This window comes from Pezoporus wallicus, unplaced genomic scaffold (assembly GCF_028554395.1).
Source record: "Pezoporus wallicus isolate ANWC-B61680 ecotype Strahan unplaced genomic scaffold, APGP_CSIRO_Pwel_v1 contig_13859, whole genome shotgun sequence".
Taxonomy (NCBI): domain Eukaryota; kingdom Metazoa; phylum Chordata; class Aves; order Psittaciformes; family Psittacidae; genus Pezoporus; species Pezoporus wallicus.
Window position 1 is genome coordinate 474,232 of NW_026637614.1, and position 11,949 is coordinate 486,180.

The 11,949-nt window shown below is 49.4% G+C and overlaps 1 protein-coding gene across 2 annotated transcripts; it reads right to left on the reverse strand.

Annotated features, from left to right (window-relative positions):
• Window positions 1–4,946: 4,946 nt before the first annotated feature.
• On the reverse strand, window positions 4,947–10,535 carry LOC130597803 (lymphocyte antigen 6E-like). Of its 2 annotated transcripts, none has more exons than XR_008971861.1 (3): window positions 7,802–8,176; window positions 6,661–6,923; window positions 4,947–5,306 (listed from the first exon to the last, which is right to left on the reverse strand). XR_008971861.1 is itself a non-coding variant. In XM_057406681.1 (3 exons), the coding sequence occupies exons 1-3, from the start codon at window positions 10,136–10,138 to the stop codon at window positions 6,766–6,768; spliced, it is 330 nt and encodes a 109-aa protein (XP_057262664.1). In that variant the 5' UTR covers window positions 10,139–10,535; the 3' UTR covers window positions 6,324–6,765. The 2 variants fall into 2 exon arrangements, 1 of the variants encoding a protein (XP_057262664.1); XM_057406681.1 differs by lacking the exon at window positions 4,947–5,306 and adding an exon at window positions 10,087–10,535 and having other exon boundaries at window positions 6,324–6,923; window positions 7,802–7,921.
• Window positions 10,536–11,949: the final 1,414 nt, after the last annotated feature.

The window sequence follows — 11,949 nt, forward strand, 5'->3', positions numbered from 1 at the left end:
GGACCTGGCCAGGCCAGTGAAGTGCTCTGATAACAAGAAGCGTTGTGAGCCTACTTCTACAGTAGGAAATAAGCCAAGGACAGGCACATTTGCTCACTATAAACACTGACCCACGCCAAGAAACACCTTCCAGACCATGCCAAGGAGACAGCACAGGGCCAATGGGCCCTTTGGATGTGACTACCCTGTTTTGGGGATGGAAAGGGTGCCACAAGCATGCCATAACATGTGGCTTCATGACTGGAGGACCCTGCCTTGTGCTGTTTACATGGATGGATGGATGGATGGGTGGATGGACCGCAGCATTTAACCTCAGGAGCTTGGTTTCACCCACTTCTTCTTGCCACTCCCCAGTGCATCCAGAGCAGCATTCAGCATGGAGGGTCTGCAGTGGGAGGTGAGGTTATCAGTGGGGATGCTGCTGTGACAGATCCCTCTTGCTCCAAGTAAGAGGAAAGGGCCATGGAGGCAGGACCATTTCAGTTATGGTCATTTCATTGCCTGGGAGATGCTGAACATCGCTCCTGCTGGTTTCCTTGGAAGCAGGAATGCATCCATGGGAAGCGTTGGGTTTCTGTCACCAAACCTTAGAGACTGGGGCTATTCTGGGATATGAAATATGGTCAGACCTAAAAATTCATCAAACTCTGCTTCCTCTGAACCCTTCACACCACAGCAGGCAGCAAAGTATGGGGAGAGCATCTGTGTCCGGATCCATCGGGAAGGTCCATATTCCCAGGGAAAGCTTTGTGCCACTCCAGTCATGAGGAAAAGGGACACAGAGCAGCCTGGGGATGTTGTTCTGGAGCGGGCAGAGCATCACCCTGCCTCTCAGCACTGCTGACATCCAGCTGGGAGCTGGGGGATGAGCAGACAAGTCAGTCTCCCAGCTTTTGCAGGGTGAGGCTCATCCCCAAGCCTCCTCCTTGCTCTCCTGTCTGCTGTAGCATGGGTTGTGCTGGGCCCAGCTCTCCTCCTTGCCATTGCCAGTGCTGCCTGCTGAAGGGTCAGACAGCATGTAGCCCTTCTGCTGCCTTTCAAGTCTTCCTGAGGACTCAGGGCTCTGCATCTTATCCTGGCACTGGGCTCATTGCAGGGTCCAAGTTCTGGCCCTGGAGCTCCTCTCTTGGCACTGTCAGTTGAACAAGGACCTGTGGAGCCTCAGCCCATCGTGAGACCTGTCATTGTGCTGATGATAAATCATAGAATCACAGAATGGTTTGGGTTGAAAAGGATCTTAAGCTCATCCAGTTCCAACCCCCTGCCATGGCAGGGACACCTTCCACTAGAGCAGGTTGCTCCAAGGCTCTGTCCAACCTAGCCTTGAGCTCAGGGATGGAGCATTCACCGTCCCTTTGGGCAGCCTGTGCCAGTGCCTCAACACCCTATCATGCAGTGATCAAGCAACCAACCGATGCCCCAAACAATGCACACACCCTTGCCTTTCCCTCTGTGCCTCCATCCATCTACTGGAAACGCTCCGTGTGATGGGGATGCTGGGGAGCGAAGCCTTTTTGTGCTGTTTGCATGCCCAGCTCCTAAGAAAGCTCCTAACAAAAGCTCCTTGGTACCACAATGAGTCAAGGAACAGCATTTCTGGAGGAGTGAGCAACGTGGGAGCAGCCCCAGCTTTGCCATGACAGGTTTCTGCATTGCATTACGGAGAGGATGAGTGTTCACGCTGGTTAGGGGAGCGCAGCACTGCAGGGACAAGCTCTGAATGCAGATGTATGTGATGGGTGGTCCCAATGTAAGGACATCCATGGGTGAAGCATCACCAAGATGCTGGATGCTGACATCCAAAGAGCCCTCTAGGTCAGGGTGAGAAGCCTTGTATTGTTATCTCCATCTTACGCACCTGAATCAGAGACACTGAATGACTCTCCCAAGGTCAATGGGGAAGCAGTGGTAAAGCTTGTTCTGAAGTCTCGCCTTCTTCCCGCAGTCCTTCATGGGCTTCCCCTCTCTACTTCCATACAATTGCTGGAGGCATCAGGCAGTGAGTTGAAGACAGGGTTAAAACCCATGGGTGAGGAGAAAGAAGGTGGAATTCCCATTGTGTTCGTGCATGGTGGGTTGCAGGTGCTATTGTTGTGTTTTGGCTGTGACCATTTATGAAAGGCATGGAGGGAGATAGGGATAGCTTAGTATCATAGAGATAGTTTAGTATCAAAGGGGCAGGAAGATGTTCAAGGAGTCATTGCAAAGAGGAGAATCAGAAAGAGGGGACAGAATGATCCATAATGGGACAGAAATGCACAGCTCCACCTGATTTGATCCCCTCTTTACTCATAGGTACCAAGAAAATCAGGTTCCCTTCGTGCTGCCCAGGCCCAGCCTATAGGCCACACAGCCATAGCAGAGGGTTGCATCCCACTTCCAAGCATCCCATGGACACAAGCTTGGTACCAGCTTTGGGGTTTGGATGCAAACCCTTCCTTGAGATGATATTAGATGGACAGAATTACCCTCCACGGTCAAACCAAGGCATATCCCTCATTGCCATCAGTGTGGGTGCAAGCAGACACTGGAGGGTAGCCAGAACCTGCTGGCTTTGGTGTCAGGGACCCACATCCATCCTTCCCTGGGCAACTTCCATCTCATCCCATGCACAGTCGATGGTTTTCCCCGTGGATATCGCTCCAGGAAATAGGCTTTCAACAGGCAAACACCACTTTGTGGCCTGTCCAGTGCTGCACAGAGGCACCAGCTCCCTCTCGTGGGCTTAGCCTGGCTCTCTGCACTGGAAACCATCCAGAATTCCCCTTTCGTGGCTATTCCCCCACTTCAGAACATTCCTCAGTGCACAGACATGGATGTTTCATGGAAAGGTGCCAAATTCCATCAAGATTCCTCTCGGAGGCAGGGTTTTTATAGCTTTGTCACCTTTTTCTCTTCCCTTTCTCACTGAGGCTGGGATTCAAAGCAACCAATTTAGGCATGTACGAGGTTGGTCTCTATGATTCACTTGCTTGAGGCTTCTGAAGAGATTTGGGGGTCTCCACTGAGCCCTTCAAGCATCACCTTTGATGCCTGCCCTACTAAGGGGAGATCACCCTAGAGGTGCAACTGAGGCATTCAGCACTTAGATAAGTCAATGAAAGCCATGGCACGACTCCCCAAAGGCCATTTCAGTTTGCAGGGCTTGAAATCGAGTTTCATGAAGTCAAAGCCAAGAAGTGGAAGGAAAATAAAGATTAAAACAAGATTAAAACAACTTTTTTTTTGATTCATACCACAAAAATGGGTTTAACCTCAAAAAACTGCCTGGGAAATGCTGTGATCTCAGCTTTTAACTTTGGTTGGAAAACTGTTTACCCCAAAGAGCTGGAATTTCCCCCAAATCTGAATTTCCTGCAGCATTTCCACCCAATGCTCAGTATGAAGAGTCCAGAGAGGGCTTTGTCCATCCTGCAGCACACCCTGGTACCTGCTGGGCACAGTCAGGTCACTTCTTCCCTCTCCCTCCTCCCTAGGTTGAGTGATCCATCAGGTCCCACCAGTGTCCTGATGATGCTGGACACCCCACAAACCAAATGGGGACCTCATGCCCTTGCTCTGAGTTAGGCAACACATCAGGGGCTTCAGTGCTTCAGGAAGGTGGTTTGGTGTTTTCCTGCCTGGCGTGATGCTCATCTCAATGGCATGAGTGGAAGTGGGACGTATGGGGTGGCTGCTGGCCATAGAAAGGCTTGGATGCCCTCATCTGATGTCCCCTGCCTGGGGTACCACTGCTTGCCTTTTTGCAAGGCTTTATAGCTCCATCCTGCTTCCAGCACTGCTCCAGCCTTGCCCACACACACAGCTTGGTGCAGGGCTATATTTAACGCATGGCTTTGGTTGTGTGAGGCTGTAAGCTGGAGCTCCAATAGCAGAGGGGAAGGGTGACAACCACATACAGCAAGTCCAACTGTCTTAGAGGCTGGACCCGAAGGAACCACACCACAGGTACCCCTGACAACCATCCCATGAGGCCCTTAGGTATTTAATCTGCTGGTTATTATCTGCAACCTGGCATTTATGATGACGTTTGTGTTTGTTGCTTCATTTCAATGCTGCTTGTGCCAGCTCCAGCCACTGAAAGGACTCTGTGTTTGCTTTGTGCTGCCCTTCCAAGTGCCACACTTGGGCACTTCTCTCTCCGAGGACCTTTCTCCATGCCTTGCACTGGGGTCTGTTAGCCCCTTTGGAGGACAACAGCCCTCTCTCTGTCTCCATGTCTGCCTGGTTGGGTATCCCCTCTCCTGATGCCTGTGCTAACGCTGTGCCAAGTCTCTGTAATATATTCCTCCCACATCCTGGAGCATCTCCAGCTCTGCTTTTGCAGCGTGGGATGCCCCAAACCACTTGGATGTTGCACCTGAGGGGATGTTCCACTTGTGCTGGGGAGAGCAGAAGGGTTCCTTCATCTCTATCCTACCTCTCCCATCACCATCACATCTTTGAAGAGGGTCAGTGAAGCTCAGTGCAGTCTATGGTGATGGTAACAACTAGTTCCTTTCCACACAGTGCACAGCCCCTCACTGTTTAGGGTCCTCCAAGCAACTTTCAAACCCAAGGGGTGGATTCTGCCTTGCACAATAATGCAGCAAGGGGCACAGGTGATTTTCTGGACAGCCTCATCCATGTGTCAATGGCTTCCATTTCTCCATGGTTCCAATTTGCCCTGATTTCTGGTAAAAATCAGTAGTTAAGAATCACACCCACCTCTTCTTCCTCCCTGAGCATCTCGGATGTGTTGGAGAGGAGGAATGGCCACCAGAGCAGGGGAGGATGGCAGATTTCAATGCCCTTGTGCTGCAGTGCAAGGGGAATAGCTCTTCAACTATGCTCATGATGACTTACTTCCCCTTACATTAGCTATGACAAGAATGCTTTTCTGCAGCAAACCAAACCAAGCTAAAATAAAGCCATTTTTGCTTTAAAGTGGGAAAAATATACCCATTCCCAATTGTGTTTTCCTGCAGACTGTAGGGGGATTATGTCTCTGCTACAGCAGGACGTGTAAATCCAACACAATGAAATATTAATTATTAGAGTCTATCCAACTGGGATTCCTAACTGCTTTCATGAGCTGAATAATTCTGGCACACAGGAACCAAACCACACAAGTCCCCTTGGTTCTTTATATGAGGAAATATTGTGTGAGGAGTAAATGAGGGCTGAAGGAGAAGAGGGGGCTTGGATGGCTCCGGGGTGAAGAAGAGGGTATGGAAGAGATGGTGCTCTAATGAAGAGGTAAAGGGAGGTGCATCACCCATCGCGGCTCCTTCGGCATGGAGATGTGCCCTCGCAGCGTGGTGTAACTGTGAGAAGGAGGGTAAAGGAGAGTAGAAGTCGATTAATAAGTGAGCACACACATCTCTGAAGAGCCTTGTTATGCAGCACTTCAGAAGGAAGCATTCATCCAGCACAGCCCCGGGCACCAGCCCAAGGCAGACACGCTCAGCACAGCTCAAAGCCCCTTTTGTCCCCTCTCCTTGTTTACCAGCGTTGGGTTTGAAGCACAGCATAGAGTGTCATCCCGTGGCTAAGCAGATCTGGGAACTCAGGGTAACCCCAGTTTAAGCTTTTCCATGCTTTTTCTAGGGGAAAGTGCTGCTTGGGAGGAGGGAGAAGCATCCAGCAATGAGAATTCTCTGCATTCTCATCACCTTTTCATCTTCCTTTTACCCTGATTTCTCTGCAGCCTCTGGAAACTTGGACATGAAATATTTGGCCTCTCTGAAATCTGTATTCTTCTCTTATAAACGCCTCCACTGTTCCTCAGCAGCTCGACCCAAATGCTGCAAATGCTTCTCATCGTCCTTTGGGAGATGTTGGAGGAACAGGTAAATGGAGGGTTGGCTGGAAGACACGATTCCAAGTGGTAGGTCCAGGGCAAGTTCTGGCCCTGGGTAAGGTCACCTGGCTTGGAAAGAGTCACAGGCAAGCAAGGGGTGATGAAGGACAGCTGCTGGAAGTGGAGGTGGGGAGAAAGACTGCAGATGTGCACAGCTGTGCAGATGAGCACCAAGAGGAAGTGGTACATGGCTGATGTGGCTGACTCTTAGTGGGGCAGAGGGGGATGTCGCTGTCCCTAGTTGGGGCTGGGAAAAGGGAGGGATGGAGGGGGTAAGGGGTGCAAGGGAAGAGATTTGTGGTTAGCGCCCATTATAGGTGAGATATATAGACAGATATAGATACAGATATAGATGATATAGATATAAATGAGATGTAGATGTAGATGTAGATACAGATATAGATAGATAGATGATATAGATATAGATACAGAGATCTAGATATGTAAAAGCTCAAGTTTCTATATACAGGACAGCCTTTTCCCCTTCCCCAGCAGCAACCCTGTGAGTTTGCAGTTTCCCTTCTGAGCTGGTGCAGCAGGGTTGTTATTTTTGCCCACTTCTCTGTGTGACTCCCAAATGCACCCAAGATAAGGAAGATTCCAGGAGAAACCCCTACAGGGATCTGCAGGACAAGCAGAAGCAGCATCTCTCTCCCCCAGGCTGCAGGACATAGCATGGTCACTTCTCCATCAAGCTGCCAGGGCGACAGAGCTCAAGCATGAGAAGCAAGTGAGAAGCTACAGGTTGGGAAGCAGCACAGGGAAGAGGTGGTGACCATAATACTTTATCTATTCTGCAGTGTGTTTGATGTCCATACCCTCCTGGGGGGATCTGACCATGCTCTTCAAGCCTTCAGGAGCCACTTCGTTCCACCATCACTGAGCAGGTGAAGAAGGACACCCGCATGGGACACCAAACCACCTCAGTCCTTAGCTAGCCTGGGTCCTGGGCACGCACTCAGGTTGCACAAGAAGGACTGGCAGCAATAGGAGGTGTAGGTAGCCAGGCCCAGCTGGAAGTTGTGGCGTGGGCAGGTCTCGGAGCACTTCTTGGTGATCCTCTTCCATAGGGACAAAAAGCCTTGTCCAAAGAAAGGAGAGAGCAGTCTTAGCAACAAGAGTTTGTTGAGTGCTCCTCAATCTTGTACAAGAGGGAGATGGGGAGATGAGTCCCACTGTCCTCCCACAGCCCCAAGGACCAGCATGGCCAGTGAGACCCACCCCAATCCCACTGCAGCCCAGTAATTGCTGGTGCCCAGCTACACAAGGCATAGAATCATAGAATGGTTTGGGTTGGAAAGGACCTTATGATCATCCAGTTCCAACCCCCTGCCATGGGCAGGGACACTTTCTACTAGATCAGGTTACTCCAAGCCCTGGCCTTGAACACTGCCAGGGATGGGACATTCACCACTAAATATCCCTGCTCCGTTCAGTATCTCTGTTGGGCATCTTTCACCTCACAGCATGGACCCTCATGTCAAGGCTTTTTTAGTGTTATGATGGTACCCATGAGACAATGTCCATGCCTGGACTGAAAGCACATCTCAAGGCCCCTCTGCTTGAAGGAACTAATTTAATTCCCCTTTACATCTCTCTAGATAGATCTTCTTATCCTGGCTCCCTGCTTCTTTTCATCTCCTTGTCTAATCAAGATTCAAATTCATTCATTCTTCCTCTGGAGGATCCTCTCTTAGCCCTTCCTCTTCTCTCAATGTCCTCTGCCTTTCCATGCCATCATGAAATCAAAGCTAAAGAGAAGCTGTGATTGGGAGAAGGACTTCAAACAGTCCAAACTTCATCACTGTAAGCCTGGGCTAGCAAACGTTCCACCTCTGGCATGTGCTTCCCCATGACTCCTCCACCCCATCCATCACAAAAGGCAATCATCACAAACCCAGTCAACGCCCCACATCCCATTCCTGAGACCCCATCAGAGGATACATGCCCAGCACATACCAACTCCTACAGAGGCAACATTGGTCACACAGTACTCATCCTTGTCTGAGCACTTATTGGCCTTCAGACAGCTCCAGTTGCTTTGCTCCCACTCGCAGGTGTAGCAATACAGGCCAGTTGCTGCAGGAGGAGACACAAGGTACGAAAGATGGAGACAAAATGCAACCAGTCCCGGCAGCAAAAATTGCCTCCTTCTTTCTGTCAACTCTCAAATTCATGAGGTGCAGGTTTGCTGAAGGTGATGGGACTGCAAGAGCCCAGACCAAACCCACTCCCTCATCCACACACTTGAATTTTACACCCAACACATGCATTCAAGCACACATATCTGTGCAGACAGGCATTGATGATGCAAGTCTGTCCTTCCTGGCCTGCACTCAATAGCACAATCATAGAATCATAGAATCATGGAATGGTTCGGGTTGGAAAGGACCTTAAGATCATCCAGTTCCAACCCCCTGCCATGGGCAGGGACACCTCACACTAGACCATGGCACCCAAGGCTCTGTCCAACCTGGCCTTGAACACTGCCAGGGATGGAGCATTCACAACCTCCCTGAGCAGCCCATTCCAGTGCCTCACCACCCTCAGAGTAAAGAACTTCTTCCTTATCTCCAACCTGAACTTCCCCTGTTTCACTTTGAACCCATCACCCCTTGTCCTATCGCTACAGTCCCTGATGAAGAGTCCCTCTCCAGCATCCTTACAGCCCCCTTCAGACACTGGAAGCTGCTCTGAGGTCTCCACACAGCTTCTCTTCTCCAGGCTGCACAGCCCCAATGTTCTCAGCCTGGCTCCATACAGGAGGTGCTCCAGCCCCTGAGCATCCTCATGACCTCCTCTGGACATGTTCCAACAGCTCCACGTCCTTCTGATGTTGAGGACACCAGAACTGCACACAGTGCTGCAAGTGGGGTCTCACCAGAGCAGAGGGGCAGGATCACTTCCTCCAACACAATGGGCCAAGGGCACCTGGTTTGTTGTGATGCAGGAAGTGGGGAAGAGCAGGGTCTTTTGTAGGAGTCTATAAAGATGTCACGAGGGTAGATGTCCCCTTTCTAGCTGTTAGAGACTATTAGACTACTGCCTACTTGAGAAGTAAGAATTGGCAGTTGAATAGGGTTAATTGGGACCTCTACAGCCTAAGGAAGTCAGTCTCCCATGCCCACATCTTTGAGGGGGACTCCAATGCCCTCAAACATATATTCAGTACCTGGGTTAAAAGACCACAAAGGTGAGGAGAAGGGCTTTTAGGGTGTGAATTCAGCCCTAAGACACAAGGAGTCTAACCCTTCATTTCTACTGCTAGGTTACCTAATGCAAATTAGGGCAATCCTCATTTTGGCACTGAAGACAACCCCTCTGTCCCCTGGGTCTTGTTAACACTTGGGAATTGCTACTCTGGTAAGTGAGCCAAGCCAAAGAGCAGCAAGGTTTTCTTAGGCCACAATGAGGCAGAAATGACTATTCCAAGAATTCATTTTCCTGCACCAGACAATGTGGCAGATCTCTAAGTGCTGGCAAACCCTGTTTCTCTTTCCAAAATGAGGATAACATTCAGTTATGAACTGCCTTTCCTACAGAGACTACAAGAACATACATTTAGAAGGCTCTGATTTCATTTGCATTCTCTCTGTGAAATAAAAGACATAATCTATAATGCAAATAAGACGCAAATATACATCTTCACCCAATCTCCCATCATAAGGCTGCTTAACCCACTCAGTCCACAACCCAAATTATCCCAAATTCTCCAACTTTGACCCAAAATCTCTGAAATCAGGAAGTCGGGACTTTGAGTTGGGCAGAAATCAGGGATGATCAGTAGGGAGCTGTGCAAAGGGCAGATGCTATAGGTCTGGCCCTGTCCTATGGCTGCTGCTAGAAATGGACTGTGGTAGGAAGCAGATGCATAGAGTTGCTGATGCCTTGTGCTTTCATGGGCTGAAGCACTTCTGCATCAAGATTTAGAAACAGCCACAGTCTTGCATCACCTCAACAGACAAAAGCACTGGGAAGCAACTTCCTCCTTTTTGATTCCTTGTTTTCACAAAACCCAGTAATACATGTGTCCATAGGGAAATTTCCCTGCATAAAATAAACCTTTTACACATCCAGGCTGAGAACACAGATTAGAAACCCCAAAATGGAGCACCGTGTCCTTCATCTGCACCATTGCAAGAGCTAAGACGCCCTCTCCCATGCTTCATTCCGTGTCTACAAAGCCTCCCTGACTCTAAAACACACAATTATTCTTTATCTAATAGCAAACCATGATACCTCACCTTGACCTGCACATAGGATCAAAGCCAGCACAGCAAGGAGAGAGGCCTTCATCTTCTCTGAGTAGTGTCCAGAGCTCGGGAAAAGCACCCTCACCTGAGGACAGGATATTTATCTTCCCTGCCTTTGGATGGAGTGATGATGAAGACAATGATTTGGAAACAGTGGGCAGGGATCCCGCATTATTGAGAGGCGAGGAATGCACGCGGGTTGTTTTCTCACCATGGTATTGCCTTCAGGCTGCTCTGATGGGTCCAAAGAGGAGTGAAAGCACTAAAGCGATTCATTCCATTTATTGCTTTTAATACTTTAATTTACCTATGGTCAGGCTAGCAGTGCTCCTGATGTCTGAGTGGGGTTTTTGTACTGTTCAGCTCCAATCTGATCATCGCATCTGTGGCCAGGTAGTTCAGTGAAGGCAGCTATGCAAAGCAAAATGGTACCGAGTAAATTAATGGCTTCATCTATGTGGATTACTGCCAGGGTTAGACCTGGAGAAGTCCCAGTATCTACAGTCAGGTTAGATCTCGTTGTATATTCGTGGCTGGCAAGATAAACAGGAAATGCCTTAGAAATTCCTGATAGCCTATAAAAGCTGCTGGTTACCTACAAAGTCCTAAATGCTCCCTGTCCTGGTTTTCAGAGGTGCTGCTGCATGAGGGCAATGGCTTTAGTGTTCAAATGCAGAGGCTGGGACACTGGAGGTTGGTTTCTAGCTATGCAACAGCTTTTCTTTGCTCTATCTGAGGAAAGGATAGAAATGACTTTCTGCACGGAGCATCTGATTCCAAGTCCAATCAGATATAATGTTCTAAGCCTGTGTGATTTCTCTGCATGCTTATAGTTTAGGTGGAGCTGGAGCTGGCAATTTCAGCCCTTCTGGGGCCCCCGTTTAAGTGCCTGTCCTGCTTCTGCTTCCAAGGAAAGAGCTAGGAGGAGGTTTGGTGCTGGATATCAGCAGTCATCTCCATGACTCACCACTCAACAAGCCACCAAGGAGTGGAGAGGATGAAGTAGGATCAGCTTGGGCAATCAACTCTCTGCTTGCCCCTTCCTTCTCCACCCCGTACGACTTGGTCTGCTGGAAGAGAAGAGAGACCCAACTATAGCTACACTGCTTGGGGTTTAGAAGATGGAGAAGCAGAAGAAGAGGCAGAGGCTGGGAAAACATGTGGAAGAAAGAGATTAGATGGATGAGGGAAGGGCTAAAATGACTCGGGGACAACATTAGTTTTTAGGCAGGAGAACAGTCAGATGAGTAAGCAACCCTGAAGCAGGGGTCATGCTCCTAAAAGACATCTAAAGCATGTGATGGGACTGATTATTACACATCACAATGATGGCATACACAGAGAGAGGAAGTTCAAAGGGACACCGAAACCCAAAGCATCTTGCTTTTCAAGACAAAAAGAAGAGGGGGGAGATTATTTAAGTGAGCTTTTTTGGCTGATTTGCAGCTATTTTTGAGGTTCCCGACACCAGAATAGGTCTCCCAATACAGGTGACATAAAGCAGGATCAACCGGACAGTGAAGTCAGCCCTGATAACCCCACGAGCACTCACCATTCCTCTCCAACAGACATACAACTTCAGGGTGTGGAGAGGATAAGCCACATCTCTTGCCCAAGAGATGAAATCCTGCCAGAGCCAGGGACTGCATGCCACTGGGGATGCTGGAGAAGGTGTGTCAGTGCTCCCAGAAGTCACGAGGCAGGGGATGAAGATAGATCTATTCCAGAGAATAAGGATTGCCCGGTGTGATTCACTGCGTGGTGTCCTCCTGGAGGGGTGACACTTTGGGAATCAGCCTGGGAAGCCAAGGCTCAGTGTCCAGGAGCAGCCTGGCAAAGATTGTGCTGATAAAG